At 42.0% G+C, this 19489-nt stretch overlaps 1 protein-coding gene across 2 annotated transcripts; it reads right to left on the bottom strand.

Annotated features, from left to right (window-relative positions):
* Nucleotides 1-2915: 2915 nt before the first annotated feature.
* Nucleotides 2916-15326, bottom strand: TDRD6 (tudor domain containing 6). 2 transcript variants are annotated; one of them, XM_030871107.2, is made up of 4 exons: nucleotides 9251-15326; nucleotides 7466-7590; nucleotides 6107-6196; nucleotides 2916-3051 (listed from the first exon to the last, which is right to left on the bottom strand). In XM_030871107.2, exons 1-4 carry the CDS (start codon nucleotides 15324-15326, stop codon nucleotides 3022-3024), a joined length of 6321 nt encoding a protein of 2106 aa, XP_030726967.2. In that variant the 3' UTR covers nucleotides 2916-3021. The 2 variants fall into 2 exon arrangements, with proteins under 2 accessions (XP_030726967.2, XP_030726968.2); XM_030871108.2 differs by lacking the exon at nucleotides 6107-6196 and having other exon boundaries at nucleotides 3022-3051.
* Between the last annotated feature and the right edge of the window lie 4163 nt (nucleotides 15327-19489).

Genomic DNA, 19489 nt, shown 5'->3' with positions numbered 1-19489 from the left:
TGGTAGCGCTTCTTTGACCTTGGGTCATGGTAAGAGAAATCAGGCCAAGCGGATAATAAAGCCATTGCTTTACTGTGGGATGGGTGCGACTGCACAATTTCAACATAATGACTAAACGGGGAATGGATGGGGGTAAGAATATTGGTGACAAAGCAAAGGCAGCAGATTAAAGCAAGTTGGTAATCTGTTTGCATTTACTTTAATGGTTTACCTCTGAGGCACTCTATTTACTAAAGAAAGGTGCATAAGACAGGCCCACGATTCCGGCCATCACACATTAAATCACTGATTCACCCGAAGGCTGCGACAGATAAGAAAGGACATAATTTTAACTGCTTCATTTTCCACTAGTTTTATTGATATTTAATGAATTTTTAAATTTTATATGTAGTAGTGGGAGGGGAAAAGCACAATAAATGGAGGTAAAAAGATAGCTGAGGGCTTCCCTGGTGGCGCAGTGGTTGAGAGTCCGCCTGCCGATGCAGGGGACACGGGTTCGTGCCCAGGTCCGGGAAGATCCCACATGCCGCGGAGCAGCTAGGCCCGTGAGCCATGGCCGCTGAGCCTGCGCGTCCGGAGCCTGTGCTCCACAACGGGAGAGGCCACAATAGTGAGAGGCCCGCGTACCGGAAAAAAAAAAAAAGGTAGCTGAAAGATTTGTGCACTTATGTTTCTGGGAGTCACGGAAAATGTGTTTTGTTTCCCAAGGGGTATAAACATTTCTGCCACTCATCAGTTAAGTATATTTTTGTCTAAGAATGGTCTTGTTCCTATGAATTCTCCATAATTAAGTTTAATTATAGCCTGTGTGAACAAGGATAATCAGTACTTAGTAAGCAAGCCTGGTTAACTACTCTATCCCTATTCCTTTTGCCCAGTTAATAAGTAACTGTGTTTTCTGATTTGGCACTCAGGCCTATCTTAATGTTTTAATGTGCAAAAACACCCATTTTGAGAAATATGATTTCTCCTCTAACTGTTCAGATTAAACATTTTTAAATAGAGAGTTAAACTGCTTAGCATGAAACTGATGGCTTTCCATAATCCGACCCTAATGCATCTTCTCTGACCCTTTCTCCCAGTAATTAACTCACAACTATATCTCCTACATGAATGAGCCAAATGTGTCTAATCATTATCCCAGGAACAAGGAATATACTCATCTACCTCAATTACATTTAATGCAGAACACTCTTCTTTTCATTTATTGAAATTATACCCAACTTTTAAGGTTCTTAATTCTCACTATTCCCATCAGGCTTCAGGGTCTCATAATGTTTCATATACATACATCTTTTCCCCCATTCACATGTAGCAAACCTCCTTACTCATTTTAGAAATGGATAACCATTCCAATTGCACTGATGTCCCATTCACTAGCACCTCTTTAAAATCCTTTGTTGGTGGCACATGCTGATGCTGAAAGGAGAAAATAACTGCTGAAAGGATCCAGTGAGTTAAAGTTTAAAAAATACAACCTACCGGGCTTCCCTGGTGGCGCAGTGGTTGAGAGTCCGCCTGCCGATGCAGGGGACGCGGGTTCGTGCCCCGGTCCGGGAAGATCCCACATGCCGCAGAGCGGCTGGGCCCGTGAGCCATGGCCACTGAGCCTGCGCGTCCGGAGCCTGCCCGTTCGGAGCCTGTGCTCCGCAACGGGAGAGGCCACAACAGTGAGAGACCCGCGTACCGCAAAATTAAAAAAATAAAAAATAAAAATACAACCTACCACAGTGCATACTGAGTATCTTTTGGGGGAAAGAAGGAAATATTTATCAAATGCCTACTCCTTTTCTGGCACTTTACATAAATTATTTCTAATCTTAAAACCACTGCAAGAAAGGTTTTATTAACCCCATTTTACAGATGAGGAAGGTCAAGGCTCAACAATGTTATAATAACCTACCCAGGTCACATATCTAGTAAGCAGCATATAGCTAAGATCTGTTTCCTAAAGCTAGGACCTATACTTTGCATACTACCACTTACGCAAAACCAGGTTTCAAAAGCATGGGCTTTGAAGTTAGATGGGTCTAGGTATGGTCAAGCCTCCAAGATTTGCTAGCTCTTTGACATTAGGCAAATTATTTATCTTCTCTAAAAAGCTTCAATTGTCTCACCTATAAAATGTGGATAACATTAATATGCACCTCAGAATCAAGAATTAAATGAGAAAATGCATTTAAAGTACCAACTGAGTGATTAACACATAAAAGCTAACATTTTTATATTTTTATAAATATTATATTATTTATAATATATTATTATTTTATTATATATAATATATATTAATATATAATATATATTTTAAAATATATTTTATATATTTATATATAATATATTATATATTTTATTTATAATATATTTATTGTTATAATATATTATTTATAATATAAAATATTATATTGTTTTTATTTATTATTTATAATATTACTATGTTTCCCCCAATTGTAGAATGGTGGTTCGTTCCACGACTACAGATATTCCAGAACCACAGATATTTCCTTTTTAATGAAATGACATCACTATACTTTTAAGGACAAACGTTATTCAAATCTTGTGTCATATTAGTATACTTCTAAATTCAAACAGAATATTAGTCAAAACTAGACAGAAAGGCAAAGCTTCAGAAAGAAAAAAATTTTGAAGGACTTACTGCTAACAAAGCCACCCTCCCAAGTAGCATCATATGATATGCTTGTCATAAACCTATAATTTTCTATTTTAAACACTATATTCAGAAGAAACCCAAATAGTTTTTTTTTGCAGTGTGAGCTACTAGAAAGATAACACATTTAAAGGGAGAGGAAAGATCCCAGCTCCATATATGCAGAAATAGCACTATGAATACACCACACAGGCAGCCTGAGATCTGTTTTGTTTTTGACACATATCAAGCTTTTTGGAAACAACAACTTCTTCTGATTACGTGCCCTCAATTTTCTGAAATATTCTGTTGGTCTGGGCGAGGTAGCACTTGTTTAAGAGCAGCTTCTGACTGACTGGCCGCGTTTATGGACGCAGTTAAATCTCTATCATCTCCAGACCTCTTTTCTGAAACAAGAAGAGAAAAACCTCAAGTTGAGAAAGAAACATAAAAATAAGAAATTTTGTGTGTGTGTGTGTGGCGGAGGGCCATGCTGCAGCATGCAGGACCTTAGTTCCCCCGGGCAGGATCGAACCCGTGCCCCCTGCAGTGGAAGCGCCGCGTCCTAACCCCTGGACCGCCAGGGAAGTCCCAAGAAAATTCTTTACATGGGTGCTACCGTGACAAAATTAATGTCCTCTAAAAATGGGGAGAGGGAAGAGATGAGCATTCTAATTACTACAGGGAATTATTCCGACTGACGTGATTTTTAAAAATATTTTGGTTCTCACCTTGTACCTATTATCATATAAAACTTCTTGAAAAAGGTTATGAAATTGGTATATTTTATATTTTTCTAGGATGATATTTGGCAAGGCTGATAACCAATTAGTTCTTTGTTCTCTTTCATTAGTGCGTATATTTCACATAATACTAAAGTCACCAAAAGCTGATTTCATTCTCCATGTGCCTCAGTGTGCTACTTACAAACAAGATCATGCAATAACCAGGAACATCCAAAAAACAGAATCATCACATACACTAAAAATCTCAAAAGAAATTCCAAGAGATTATTTAACAAAGATCATTTGAACATCTGAGCTAACACTGAAAAACTCCTTTAAAATACGAATTTATCATACACCTTCAAGATTAATTCAATCAACAAATTCCCTGTATTTCAAGAAATCTTCTTCTTGTTTACTTTTCATCATTTTTAGCTGAAGTGGTTTTTATTTTCCTGCTGCTAACATCCATGGAAATGGATGAACCATTTTTACTTGAGGGATTCAGGGTAATCGTACCTTAAAGACTTGGCCATTCTGGTTGGTAAAAGTATTTTGTTTTAAAAACACAAGTTACCTTTGACCACAGGTCAGGTTGACCACCTGCTAAAACAAAAACTTTACCACCTATCATCCAATGATAGGCAGTAAAGATCTTTTCCCACTGTCTGGAATACAGCCTAACAAAAGAAACCTTTGGATGACTACCACTTCTTTATTGTAAATACAAAATAATTAAAATCAGAAAGGGGACCATAGATACACCAGAAAAATGGTGAACAACAAAAAGTAATCCTATTAAGACTATGCCAATTTGATTTTATAATGAAGAATAACGTCAAGTATATTTTCTATTCTTCAAATACCCATTTATCTGGAATATCTCCACTGTAGCATTCCATGCAAGGACTAAAGTGTCCTTTTCCAATTTTCAGCTTTCAAGAGGTGAAGAAGGTCAATAATTTTTTTATAGTGAACAAATTCACTATATGTCCAACAAGAGGAGAAATGGTTTAATGAATCATTGTCTAGTAATGTCATGTAATATTATGCAGCTATGGCCTTCTGGTTGCAGCCAAGATGGAGTAAGCTGACTTACACTGATTACCATGGAAAATTCTGGAAAGAATACAAAAAGCAACTACCTGAGGCTTCTGAAAAGTAAATGGGATCAGAAATATAGAAGGACTGTAGTAAAAACTTGAATAACGACCCAAAACGGGTGAGTTTCACGCCAAATCACAGCTGCCAGGCTGGGGTGGGCAGCAAAACTGAGCGAAATCCCCTCTTTCTAGCCAGTGGAGTGGGGAAAGAGGCCCCGAATACTAAAGGGTGGGGCGTGTGGGGGGAAACCCCTTCACTGTTTTACTTTTTCTGCACAGCAGTCACAGTGCAGGCACCTACAAATCTGAGAGAAGACGCTGGCCAGTGGATTGAGGAAAACAGCCCTTTGTTATCTGAAGAGTCTAGAGGCAGGGGGTGGGGTGTGGGGGTTTTTTCTCTCTTTTCTCTATCTGCTTCACACCAGAGGCAGGCCTGTCAAACAGAGCTGCCTGGTCAGCACGCGGGGAAACACTGGGAGAAGCATGCTTTCTGGCCAGTGGACCAGGAAACGGGGCCCCTGGGGGCTGAATAAGAGAGGACCCTTGGAGCCTCAAAGTATGGAGGAAATCTCAGAGAGGACAGGAATTGGAAAATTTGAACCCCTAATATTATATGTGAACCTAAGGTCATCCCAAACGATGCAAATGCAGAACAGAATCAAGAAAAGAAAAGCATAGCTAACTCTTTAACCCCTGAGTGACTGTATAAACCTCTGCCCAAGTTCTAGACTAACCCCTCTGTGGCTTATGCCCTGCGCAGACCCAAACATTATAGCAAAGACGTTGAAGACTAAACTGACACTGGAACCACCAAACACAGAGAGAGAGAGAGAGAGAGAACTTGTGGTATGAACCTAATCAGGTTGACCACCTGCTAAAAGAAAAACTTTAACATTTTCCAGAAGATTTTAACAGCCTCCAAAGTCTTACAACATCATATTCAAAACATTCAGAATATAATCCAAAATTACTCAACATACAACGAACGAGGAAAGGCTAATCATTTCTTAAGACAATCAGTAGATGAAAACCCTGCCATGACGAGATACTGGAACTACCAGATACAGATTTTGTAGCAAGAAGTTCAACAAACTGCAAATAGGATAAACTCAAATGTCTAGACGTATCATAACAGCATGGGAGATTGCCTACCATATAATCTTAAATGAAGAACACAGAATATAAAACTGAATGTACAATGAAATAACCATGTTCAAAATATGTAGATGATATATTTATATTCCATATAAACAGAAAGATTATTAAAGAAAACCAAACTGATCAGTCCGTTTGCCTTTGGAAGGATGTATTACAGGTGATTGATACTTCCTCTTTTTAACTTTGTCATATTCCCAGATTTTCTGCATCAAACGTATTTCATAAAGGTCACAAATGCCAAACAATTTTCCTTTTTTGAAATCCCAAAATGAAAATCAGTGAGTAAAACATTAATAAGAGACACTGGGCATAAAATCTAGAAACATTGCATTATTGCTATTTTCCACTGTTGTTATTACAATAGTAGTATTTCTTCCTCTATTATTCCTAAACACAAGGGCTTTGGAAATAGTTCCAGTCACCTTTCAAAATGAAAGAGAACACTCTCATTAATTACTATTTACATAAACCCATACCTCACATGGACTCCTATCCAATTTGGGTATACCATTCCAGACATTCTCAGGGTTCACTACCTCCTCCATACCATTTGAAAGGTTCAAAACCTACAGGAGAAAAACAATAGTAAAAACTGGTCATTCCAAAAGCTGTGACTGATGTATGTACCACAGCAACCATTTTTAAAAGGAAATACTTGAAAAGGTAATTAAATTTTATTAAACATCAATATTACATTTCAACTCAATGGTACTTCAGTTCAAAAAATGTACATTGAGTATCTGTGCCTAGAGATCAAAGGCATAAAATTTAGATCTCAAGAAGTTCAAAATTTGGTGGAGGAACAGACCACTAAGCAGACAGTTACAGTACAGTGTAGGAAGTACAGACTCCTGCAACAGGAGGTATAGGAATACAACACAGGTATAAAGCTTTTGTTGGCGGGGGACAGAGAGGAGTGAAGAGATGGAGAGATTTAGAAAATAATGCTAGTGAATGCTTCCTGGAAGAGGCAATGGCTAATCTTTTAAAGATAAGTGGAAATTATCCAGTTTGGGAAGGGGACAGAATACAGGCAAATAGGACTGCATTATTAACTATATCAAAGAAGCCAAACACAAGAGTATATATGAGAAATCAAGCAGTATGGTGTTCATCTAATATAAGATACAAAACCCAAAGGAGTAAGACCTAAGGCTGGAGAAGTACATGGACACTCAACCCCAGAGAACCTCCTGTGGCATGTTAATGACTTTTCCAGACTTGAGGGTCTCAAATTTTCATGGTGCAAGAGTATACGTTACTCGTCCTTCCCCTGGAAATCCTCAATCAGACAGCCAGGGCAAGGTCCAGGAATCCATCAATACATTTAAGAAATGTGCCAGGTGATTCTGATTAAGGTGGTTTTCAGACCACAGGAAAAACACAATCTACTGGAGGTTTCCAAGAGGTTTTCCACAAGCGAATGATGGAGTCAGATTTGCATCTGACAAACTTCACACTGGCAGTGTGGAGAATCAACTGAATAAAGACTAGAAGTAAACCAATAGAAGGTTATTAGAGGCATCTAGCTGTGAAATGAGAGACTTAATCAAGACAGTGGCATTAGGTATAAAAAGTTTTAACAAAGAGATAAGAAGTGGAAAGTGCAGAACTCAGTGACTGACAGATAGGATTTCGGGAGTAAGGGAGATGAAAGAGCCCTGGATGCTTACATAGGAACTTTTAAAATGATTTTTGCACTGCATCAAATTATCAGGGGGAATGAGCAGGTAAATAATCTATTCAATTGGATTTTCTAGTCTGATAAAGTTTGGTAAAATTTCCTTAACAATCTGCAAGTCCATTTTGAGACAAATTACTTCAGTTTTACATACCCTCGTGCCTTCTTCAGCTAATTCCAAAATCTCACATTTAGACCACGTGTTTCTTAGACTTGACCACACAACACATTTGGATCCCACAGTAAATCCTCTCAGAGTGTAGGTGTTCTCTGGTTGAGCTGCCAAATTGAATAGAGCAAGACTCAATGCATACCTCTTAATTCTTTAAAGATATGCAAGCAAAGCATTTCCCCAACATGCATTTACTATTCTCGTACCATCAATATCACATACGGTACGACATGTTCTAAGCCTCCCTCCCTCGATTTTATTTTTAAATTCTTCCAGTGGCCCTTCCCCGTATAATTCCTTACCGCTCTCCTCAAAAAACACGACCATGATGTGCTGTTTTTTTAAGGATGTGAATCTGATTTCTAACGTTGAGAGTTACTACTTAAAGCTGGCTATTATAGCCACATGGAATGTGGTCTGTGGTTACAACAGCCATTTCTACAGCAAAGCAGCATGGTACATACAAGTGAGCAGACACTTTTATCACAAAGCTGTTACTTATTATTAAAATGTGACAATGAGGACTAAAAATCCAGGCTGGTATTTAAATAAATTACTGTACATCCACAGGATGGCATACTACAGAACTAAAATATTTTTGAAAGCATATTTAAGGGATTAAAACGCAGGATTCAACACTGTATGACAGTATGACCTCTAGTTAGTTTTTTAAACTGTATGTGAGTAGACACACACAGAAAGGGTGAGAAACGTCAGGAAGGAAGTATATACACCATCATAGCATTCACAGTGGCCATTTCTTGGTGCTGGGATTATGATGATTTTCATTCTCCTTAGTCTATTGTTTTCTCTATTTTGTACAATGGCTCAAATCTAATATAAAAATTGACACTTAAAAAGTTTAACATTGATTATTTTTTTAAAAAACCTAAAAGATAGCTATTTTGTGTAACTTTCAAGTCTCGTTAAGTAGCCAAGAAAATAGCAGCAAAAATAATTTATAAAAAAGTTAATGACAATTAATGTTCTCCAATATTTACTCATGGCTGTAAACTTGCTTGATTAATACAGGCTCCCTAACTCCATTTTTTTAAGGGCTTCTAAACGAATGGCAAGGTATATGATGAAGCAAAACAGTTAATTCTTAAAACTGTGTTGGGGCTTCCCTGGTGGCGCAGTGGTTGGGAGTCCGCCTGCCGATGCAGGGGACGTGGGTTCGTGCCCCGGTCCGGGAGGATCCCACATGCCGCGGAGCGGCTGGGCCCGTGAGCCATGGCCGCTGAGCCTGCGCGTCTGGAGCCTGTGCTCCGCAACGGTAGAGGCCACAACAATGAGAGGCCCGCGTACCGCAAAAAAACACTGTGCTGAAATGATCCCTACTGTAAATTCATGCCTACATTATTATGCTTGGCAAAGGAACACTATATTTTTCAAAACTTACCAAAAAACATAACCTCTTGATTTTAGAGATGATTTGTTTATATTTTAAATGTGATTACTTTTTGGAGACACAGACTTGAAGCATTCTATTTTTAAAAGCAAAATTAATAATTCAGCATTTCACCCAGCATATAAAGAATTATTTTACGTTGATTTTACTACTTAATTACCCACGTTTAAAATACCCTTCGTAAAATCCAAATCTGATTCTCTTCTCAGGTTTTAATCTTCCCTCCCCCAAATTAATATTTTAAAAATTCAAATAAGAATTATTCTCTTTTCTTTAAAACAAATAAGTACTTTTCACTTAGTTAAGTAAAAGCGAATGGGAAACAACAACAACAACAAAAAAAAAAACGCACATACCCGAGACATGATCTGGTAAAGCGTGATTGTGTTTCCTTCCGGGTTCTTCTTCAGAAAACACAGAGTTCAACGATGACACGGCATCTCTAAACAGAGATGTATGTTCTGTACATTCTTCTTTATAGATATTCATTTCAATCTGCATCTTGGCATAGCAGGTCTTTCCCTGCTGGCACAGCCTATGCTCCTCATCAAAGCATTCCGCACAACTGGACCTTCTTGCGTCCTCAGCACACAGGGACTCTTGGGCTTTCCGACTAACTCTTAAAGACAATGGGTTTATTTTGTCCTCTAGACACAGCTGGGCTGTAGGTAATTCTAGTTCAGGCTGTTTCTCGGCTTCACAGTTGAGGGGCAGTAGCCCTGCCAATGGTGGCAGGTTGGCCGCTGGGTCACAGCCTTGGCGAAGAGGCACAGACAGAGGCACCAGGCCCAGCTCTTCTTTCCCCTCCTCTGCAACTAAGGAATGCTGCAATTCAATGAATTCCAGCTCCAGGAATTCTCTGGACTCATCATCAGGAGAAAGCTCTACCTCGAGGGAATTCAGTTCCAGGGCCTCCTTTGTTTCGGTGGCATGTGGTAACAATGCGCTAAATCCTGTAATTAGGTACTTATCATCAAACTTTGCTTTGTCACCCAGATGGCACTCGACTTTACCTTCCAGCATCTCAGTGCCACTTTCATCTTTGCCTGGGTTTTCAAAAGTTTCAAAAATGTTATCAGTTTCGGGGACAAAGAATTTACCTGGTTTGGTTTCAATGATGTTTAAGTCTTTGTCAATTCTTTCCAAGAGCTTACCTGTCTGTGATTTGACACAGAGTGCTTTCTCTTGTCCAGCTTTGCTACTTGGTTTCTGAAGTCCAACATCTGGATTGGGGGACCCAAGAGCTCCCTTTATGTCTACGCCATTGTTTTCATAGGGCAGGTCACTGTCACTCACACCAATCTTAGAATATTTCTTCATTTTCTCACTAATACTTTCGCCTTTGCTTTTCAAGTCAACGATGGCTAAAAGGATATCACAAACATCCCTTTTGATTTCTAATACTGTTATCTCCAACATATCTTCTGTTACTATTTCATAAAAGTAGTCATTTCCCTCTTGAGGGCATGCACCTTCTGAAATATTAAATCCTGAGAGGCAACATGGAAAGGCTTGCATGGGAACTGCCAACAGTTCAGAAGGGATGTTCCAGAGGGCTTTGGGGTCCACACAGTCTTCAACGTTTCCAAAGTCCACAAGCCTGACGGACACAAGAGAATCTTCACAAATATTGGTGACAAGTGCCCTGTAATAATGCCCGTCTTCTCTGTATCTCACTATGCAAGGATCTCCCATATGAGGGCAGGAGATGCAGCTTCCCCAAGCTGTCACCTGCTCTCCAGCAGTTTGTACTTCCACTTCTAAATACTGAAGTTTCTCTGTGTCCGCAAACTGACACCAAAAATATTCAGGTCCATCGATCACTGTGGCATAAGCTTGTATCATCTTCATCTTTGGATTATACCAGTTAAGAAATACAGAAGTGTCTACGCCTGTTCTGTTGACAGACTTTGAACAGGCACCTTTAACTATTTGGGTAGAAAGTCCTATTTGAGATTTTTCACTGAAAGCGTACCTGCTCATCATATCTTCTGCTATGATCCCATGTTCATCAGCAAGAATAACTTCCCATTTGTCTTGAAACTGAACAAATTCGCATCTTAGTTGCGCCTCCTCTGTCCTTCGGGAAAAGTAATTCATCATTTCCTTATGGTTTAAAATCTTAGGAGCCCCAAGTCCCCTTAAGGAACAGTGAATGCACAGTCTGGGTGATAGTGCATTAACAAGGTCAAGTTTGCCTACTGTGTTGGTGTGAACCACAGAAACATTGCCATAATCTATAAACTGCACAGAGAGAAGGTCATTGGGTTGATGTTCCTTGACCACAGCACGATACCATAAATTGTCTTCTGGGAAAACAGCACATATTATATCTCCTCTTTGCAAAGGTGGACCTGCATAATATTCAGGCCTTGTTCTAACAGTGTTTAACCTCTCTGAAAGACGATCAATTTCAGCCTCATCTTCTGTTAGTTGAACATAAAAGTCTGAAAGGTCATTTATATGAGAAACATACACAGTTGTTTTAAAGCCAGGCATTATAGTCTTCTGAGGGAACTCAGAAAATTTTAGAGGCAAACCTTTGTTACATGAATCTCCTATTTTTCTCTCTGGAAGAGCGGCTTCTAGTTTTGTGGCTTTCAAAGGGGGCTCAGCCAAACTTACTAATTTCTTTTCTACTGGTAATGGAGACACTTGATTATTTTTATTTGCCACAGAGTCCGGATACTGAGTGACTAAGTTTGTCTTCATTGAACTGCATGAAAATTTGATTTCCTTACATGCTGAGCTGATCTGAGGTTTGTATGATTCTCCTAAGATCACCAAACTGTCTGATTTGTTCTCTATTGATTTACTTAAATACTGTGTAGGTGACAACTTCACAGCTTCCTTTTTTGCTTCAAGAGTTTCAGGTGTAGAGAGGAGTGATTCACTTTCTTTTTTTCTTGTCCCGCCTTTGGAACCTAGGAGTCCTAACTTCTCATTAATATTAGCATTAATTTGAATGCTGTTGTCATATAGTTCTATAATCAGTCTTCCATCTGGATCTTTTGCTACAACCAAAGCCTTCAATGACTTCTCTGAAATAGTCTCCTGAAACCGCGTTGTGACTTCTTCTGGTATATGATCAGGAATATCAGATAATGAACATTTAATGGCTTGCATGGGCAGAAGTAAGATGTCATATGCATCGCTAGGTATTGGAAGCAGATCATCATTTGTTACCACATAACTATTCCCAAAATCAACAAAAAAGACTTTATTTGGTTCTTTTTCTATGATTATCCCCCTATACCAGTTTCCGTCGGTATACCTGGCAAGGCACAATGTGCTGGGGACCAAGGGAGATGTTTTTAAATTCAGCAAAACTTTACTTAATTGTGTAATATGATATGACAACTGTTCTAAAATATTTGCATTTCTTCCCAGCTGGCAATAAAATGTCCAAGGGTCATCGACATGTGTTATATACACTGATTCTTCACTTCCAATTTTCATACCATGTGTAGAATAGTAGTAAGAATGGAGCTGAACAGAGGACACCAGAGGCTTCTGAAGTTTTACTGGTCTTGCAAGTCTCTGTTCTACCAAAAAATGGCATGCACTCTGGAAAGGTGTTAGCAAATCCACAACATTAAACAGTTCTTCAACGTGAATGGAAGCCAAAGCAAATATTGTGCATTTTAATTCTACATTGTCTTCCCATGCCTTGTGCACAAATTCACTAAAAGCTTGGATTGCCTTTTCATCCCAAACAAAAGGATTGTGACCCGTTGGTTGAATTAAATTATAAAGGCTGCACCTAAACGCTTGAACCTTAACCTTGAGAAACTCTTCACTAATTGAATAAATATTCTTCACAGATACCGTTTCTTTGTCTCCATAATCTACAAATATGACGTTGACATGCTCTGAAGATTGTGCCCCAGTAATCAGAGCTCTGGACCATTTTCCATTTGCTGTTCGTTTTGCCAAACAAGCAGGGGTGGTTCCCTGGTAGGGAGTAGCTGTATTCTTGCAATGGTCCTGAATACTACACATTAGCGCTTTAAAGCCTTCTATGTTCCTGGTCAGCTGGCACCAGAAATAGCCAGGGTTTTCAACATGAGACACTTTGACTTCTACTGTACTTCCAACTTCTAGCTCCTCTTTACAAGAAGAGCCTGGCTTAATGTCCAAGAAATTCTGTACAAGAGGAGAGTAAACAGACACTCTTTTCTCTTTGTCCTGTACAACTAGTCCAGTTGAAACGTTTGTCACAACTGTTGTGTCATTCACAGTTTCTGGAACAGCTGTAGTTTCACCCTCTCTCTTGACTTTGTGTTCTACTTCCTTCTTGGCAGAAGATATTTTGTTACTGTCTGCAGTAAAATGGTTTGAAACATGCCCTGGAGAGTGGGCACTTTTGCAAATATATTCCTTTGTTTCAAATTCCTGATACTTGGCAAATCCGGCCTGAGCAATTACCTTACTAATGTTTTCTTCCCCTGTTCTTGATTCATCGAGAATCTCAATAACATACTGACTATCCTGCTTATCAAGGACATGGATAACTAATTCTTTGTGCAGCACAGTCTTTTTAAAAAAGGAAATTGCCTCCTGGCTCCAATTTTTTCCCAAAGGCCAAATATCGGCCAGGGTGCACCTCAGGGCCAGTATTGGTAGCCGCCTAAACTGAGGGAGCAGCATTCTCACATCATACCGGTCCATATTTTCTGAATTGCCCCGGTCAACGAAGAATACATCCACACTCTTGTCGTCTAATCGAGTGACCATAGCCCGATAATAGCCACTTTCTTTCCATTTCACACAGCAAAGGTCATCGGCTTCAGGTTTCAAAATAACACCATCCAGCTTACTGGCAGAGGCATAGAAACTGCACATTCTCCTCATTAATTTGCTGAAGGTGCCATTGTGTTTCCTCAACCTAATCCAAAACTCAGAAGGATTTTTCACAAACTCCACCTGGGCATCATAGAAGGCGTTCATCTTTAACCTGATAGACCTCAAGGCTGGGAGTGAAATCTCTTCATCCACTTCTTCAGCAGGAGACTGAGACTGAAAAGCTGTTTCTGGTTCCTCCTCCCCGCCCCCCTCCTCCTCCTCCTCTATTCCCTGGCTCTGAAGCAATCGGTCAGCCAAGCAACAGGACTGTACTCCGAACACACAGTTAAGATTAATCCCATCTTCTCCATACAGGGTGACGTAATACACATGCTCAAAGGAAGAGTAAAATTCAATCTTTGCGTTCACTGCCTGGCCCAGAAACAGTGCCTTCAGGTCACCGACCTGTGACCGAGACCAGCCTCTGCCACCATCCCAGAGTCCGTACAAAGCGCAAGGGTATGTCACCACGGGTATTCGAAAATATTCGGGCAGCAAGTAGCGAAGGCTATTACAACTCACTAACTCCTTCCTTCCATAGTCCACATGAAGCACCTGGGCACAGCGCTGCGGCCGGAAAGTCTCAAGCAAGAGTGCTCTGTACCAATGTCCATCCAACCCGCAGGATGCGCACGGAGAGCCCGGCTTGTCTGGGCTCTCCTCCCTCTCCTCCCAGGTGGCACTGGTATAGTTCTCATCCCCTGTCCCGGGGGAACCCCTATATATCTGGGCCATGCTCTCGGAGAGGCGGTGGACCTCCTGCGAGAAGCTGCGGAGCCGGCAGTGAATGCGGTGGGGATGGCACACCTGGGTGACCACCATGGGCTCCGTCACGCCCAGCTGCAGCTGGGGGTAGAAGTAATCCAGGCCAGCCTGCTCCTGCTTGGGCGGGATTCGCGGGACGACTGGGGCCCCGGGGCCCAGGACAGCCGCGGTGGCCGAGAGGTAGCGCTTGAGCAGGGAGCGGAAAAGGCCGTCGGGCACCTGCCGGGCCAGGCCGAGCTCCTGCATCTGCTGGCTCAGCTCGGGCACCTCCAGGAGGACCAGACGGTGGAGCAGCAGCACGTCCAGGACCCGTCCGTGCATCTCCTTGCCCTGCAGGTTGCTAAGGAAGTCCACGGCGCTGGCAGCCCAGTGCTGGGGCTCGGCCCCGCCCACGCCGCCGCTGCCGCCCGCAGGCACCAGGCCAGCCAGCACGCAGCCCAGCACCTCCGACGGCAGGTGGAAGAACTCGCTGCGCCCAGGCGCCAGCGAGCCCGCGCCGACCGTGATGGTGCGACCCTCGTCCAGCAGGAAGACGCGGCTCTCCTGCGCCTGCCGGCTGACTACGCGGCCGCGGTGCCACAGCAGACCTGCCTGCACCAGGCACAGCTCGCCCGGCGAGGCCGAGGTGCCGCCCAGCGCCCATGGGCCGTGCGCGGCCGCCGCCGCTTCCTGGATCTCCCGGCTCAGCCTCACGTACTCGTCCCGCCTTTCGCCCACCAGCCCCCAGAGCTGCACGGGGATCACCGCAGGCTGCACGTCCACGAAGGACACCCGTAGCACCAGCGAGGCCCCCGGCGTCGGCAGCCCCGGCGTCGAGCACATCTCTGCCGCGCCGCCCGACCCGCGAAGCCCCCGCGCCGCTGGAAGGAGAGCCCCGCAGACTCGGGCTCGCAGGACACACGGACTGGGAAGGACACCAAGCCGGGCGACCCCGCCGCAACGCCGCCTCCGGGCCTCCCGGACTCGCGCTGACTGGTAAGACCCTGCGGCCCGACCAACCGCCCACGGTTGCGCCCCCGCGCAGGCATTTGTAGCGCGAGGTGGCCCGGCTTCTGGCCGCGGGCGGCGGGCGGACCTGCTTACCTGTGCTGGGGGGCGCAGAAGGGGCCTCGAGGGCCGAGACGTGGCGGGATCCGGACGCCACCTGCCCTTCTCAGAGCGCCTTCGACTCTGGAGCACGCAGGGAGTCGGCCGGGCCTGGGGCGGCGGCGAGGCCCACACCACGCAGGGACCTCCTTTTCGGCCGCCCGGCTGAGACCGACGAAGCCCGGCGAGCCCGGCGAGCCCGGCGCGGTGCTAGCCATTGAAGAACCGGGGAGGAGAAACGGAGGCGCCCACCGCACGTTCTGGGTGTTGGGCCGGAATTCTCGGAGGCCCGGCGCTCTCCCGCTGCGGGCCGCGCGGTGGCGCTTGCGCCCCCGGGGCAGGGCGTTGGCTGTGTGCTCTCAGCGTTGTGGCCTCGAGCAGGTCGCTGACCGTCTCTTCTAGGAACCTGTTTGATCGCCTGGATGGATACAGTTGTGATAAGGGTTAAAGTATGAGAGTATATGAAGACTGTTAAATGTTTCTTTCCCTACGATTACCCGGTGTGAGTTTCTTTGCTGTATCGTTTGCCCACTTTGCAGGCGTTTAGTCTTCATTTACGCACGGAGCTAGCACAGAACTGGGCTCAGAGAAGGAGGTCAAGAGTTTTGGAAGAAACATGACTTCCAACGCTTGCTGCATCTGCTATGGCGGAGGGCCTCTTGGCTGGACTGTCGTTCTTTTTCCCACCTAAATCTTACCAAGGTAACCCTTAGGAGACTCTGTTTGTCAACGGGAAGGGGAATGGAAAAGTGCAGGCAAACTAGGCGTAACTCCCAGAATTACTACATTTGTGCTGAAATGTTTGTTCATTGGCGAAGTTAGGCACAGTCCTAGGGGTTTCTCATACTTTTCCACTTCACTTTTTCACATTGTGAAATGTCATCAAATTTAATAATAGATGAAATCAAGACAGTGCTTAATATAACCCTGGCCTGACAGTGTAAATCTCAGTGTCTTCAGTCTATCCAGATTAGAGGTTGCCAGGTGCTTCCAAAGCCTCCGTGCTTGCTATGCAGTTTCACATTGTGTGGCAGTTGTCTTTGATCACTCTGTCATCCCACCAGCTTGAAAGCGCCTTGTGGCAAGAACTGTTTCTTGCATTCCTGGAATCGAGCAGGGGGCTGAGGCAATAAATACTCGCTGAATGAATATATGAAAGAATGATTTTGATTTCTCTAAAATATTAGACTTTTACCTGATAAACTCATCCTAGAAAACTCAGTTCAATTTTCCAAATTTTCTCTAATGTTTTACAATAATAATGGAAGAAAAATAAACATTTGGTTTAAACACATCTAGCAAGTTCTAGCTCAGATGTGTCTTCCTCATGACTTTACTATTCCCAGGCAGAATTGATTATTCCCCCCTTTTACATGCCTCTATTATATTATCTATCACATCTTGCAATTGTTTCCTTTTGCTCTGTTCTACCAGAGTGTGAACTTCTTGAAAGCAGGAACTCTTCTCATTTATTTTTGTATTCTCAGTGCCCCACACAGTGCTGGACTTTTGATTAGCACACAATAATGTTTAGCAACAACAAAAAAGTAGATAATCTGGCACTATATCCTTGCTGATGGAAGAAAGGAGTTCATTATAAAATGGTCTTACTGTCATTTGGGATTGTTTGATCCAACATGGAATCGTGATTTCAACTAATCTTCTATTTCAGTTCAAGCTGTATAACGCAGCTCTTACAGAGACCACAGCGTTGTAGACAACAATCTAAGCAAATGACTTCTGTTTCCTGTTTAACTTGCTCCCCACCCTTTTTCTGTAACTCAGAGCCTCTAATCCTCAATGTCAAGGTGTATCGTGTAGCTGATGGGCTGATCGGAGCCATTCCTCACATCCTCCCAGATATTTCCAGTGTCCTGCCTCTGCTGCAACTGGGATAGGTAGCTTTACTTTGCTCTGTCTTGCTCTGCTGCTGGACAGGGATCTTTAAAAAATCGGACCATGGCACTGTGAAGATTAAACTCCTGCTCTATATTTCCCATACTTTATTAAGCAAAATATCTTGAGTTCCATAAAAAATAAAAAAACTTCCATCTTCTATTTTTTTAAATTAGGGAATTCCCTGGCGGTCCAGTGGTTAGGACTCCGCACTTTCACTGCCGAGGGCCCAGGTTTGATCCCTGGCTGGGGAACTAACATCCCACAAGCCATGTGGTGCGGCGAAAAAAATTTTTTTTAATTAAAAAAAAATTCCTTAATAAGACACCAGTAGTCTGAAGAAGTGGTATCAACTGTTATATATGACTTTTATTTACAACCTCAGTGAAGCTTAATAAATTAATGATGATTTCCTAACATGAAAGCACAAAACTTCCCTCCTCTTAGGCTTTGAGGGCCTTGGCCTCAGAAAAAGTGAGAGGGAGTAATCCGATCCTTTTACAAATATTTAAGGGTTAAAAGAGAAAAGGATAAGGTGAGGGATAGAATGTTTCTGAGAGATATTTGGACACTATATTGTGAGTTATTTCAGCATTTTTTTATGGAAAAAATGCAGAGAAATTGGGCAAAACATATGAATCATTTATTCTGTGCTATCATATCTGTATATGGAGAACTCTAAGCAGAAACACGTACACTTTAGACTCTGTAGTTTCTAACCACTAATTAGCCCTGTTTAAAGATGCTTACTTAGAAGATTACTGTTCAATAAATATTTTTTAAAAATTATTTAAGTGAGAAATACCCTGTTAAGAGAATGAAAGGACAAGCTAAAAGGAAAGATAGGGAAAAAATACTTGTAAACCACATGTTTGACAAAGGACTTGTATCTGCAGTATATAAAGTACTCTCAAAACTTAACAGTAACACAAAATTGAAAATGGGCAAAAGATATGAAGAGACATTTCACTGAAGAGGATATACAGACGGCAAGAGCAATGTGAACAGATGTTCAACATCATTAGCCATTAGGGAAAAACATTAAAACCACAAGCATATATCATGACAACCTAGGATAATGACTAAACTAAAGCAACAGTGATAAATATCAACACCGACCAGAATGTGGAGAAACTGGATCATTCTGATTGCTGGTGGGAATGTAAAATGGTAGGCCACTTTTTAAAAACTAAATATGTACTTGCCGTATGACCTAGCAATTGCACTCCTGGGCATTTATCCCAGAAAAATGAAAACTAGGTCCATGCAAAAACCTCTACATAAATGTTTATAGCAGCTATATTCCTAATAACACCAACCTGGAAACAACCCGGATGTGCACTGGGTAAATGGTTAAACAAACCATAGTACATCCATGCCATGAGATATGACTCAACAATAACAAGGAAGAGTAATGAACTCTTGACACATGGATCAACTTGGAAGGTTCTCAAGGGAATTATGATGAGTGAGAAAAAAAAATCCCCAAAGATCACATACTGTATGAATCAATTTATATACTATTCTTGAATTAACAAAAGTAGTGATAGAGGACAAATTAGTGGTTGCCAGGAGTTAGGGATGAGGGGAGAGGGGATGAGTGGCTATAAAGGGATAGCAAGAGGGCACTGTTCTGTGTCTTGAATATGGTGGTGGTTTATATGAATTTAAGAAGGTAATAAAATTGCATAGACCCAGACACCCACACACACTTGTAAAACTGGTAAAATCTGAATCTGTGGGTTATACCAATGTCATTTTGCTGGTTTTGATTGTATACTACAGTTACTCAAGATTGGAAGATGTTATCATTGGGGAGGACTGGGTGAAAGGTGCATGGGACTTCCCTGGACATTTTTTGCAACTTTATGTGAATCTAAAATGATTTCAAAATGAAGTTTTAAAAAAATTCTATGAAATTCAGATTTCAGTGTCCATAGCTAAAGTTCTATTAGAATATACACACACACACAAATAATTCAAGACTGTGCTATTATACAGGG

Source organism: Globicephala melas, chromosome 11 (assembly GCF_963455315.2).
Source record: "Globicephala melas chromosome 11, mGloMel1.2, whole genome shotgun sequence".
In the NCBI taxonomy this organism is placed as follows: Eukaryota; Metazoa; Chordata; class Mammalia; order Artiodactyla; family Delphinidae; genus Globicephala; species Globicephala melas.
This window is presented reverse-complemented; position numbering and strand designations above follow the sequence as displayed.

Excerpts from the sequence above, each read along its gene's own strand:
- TDRD6 (XM_030871107.2), bottom strand. The coding sequence starts at position 15,326 with ATGTGCTCGACGCCGGGGCTGCCGACGCCGGGGGCCTCGCTGGTGCTA. Across the intron at positions 7,591-9,250 it reads TTTACCAGATCATGTCTCGG|CTCAACCAGAGAACACCTAC; the intron begins GTATGTGCGTTT and ends TCAATTTGGCAG. Across the intron at positions 3,052-6,106 it reads TGGATAGGAGTCCATGTGAG|AAAAGAGGTCTGGAGATGAT; the intron begins GTATGGGTTTAT and ends TTCTTGTTTCAG.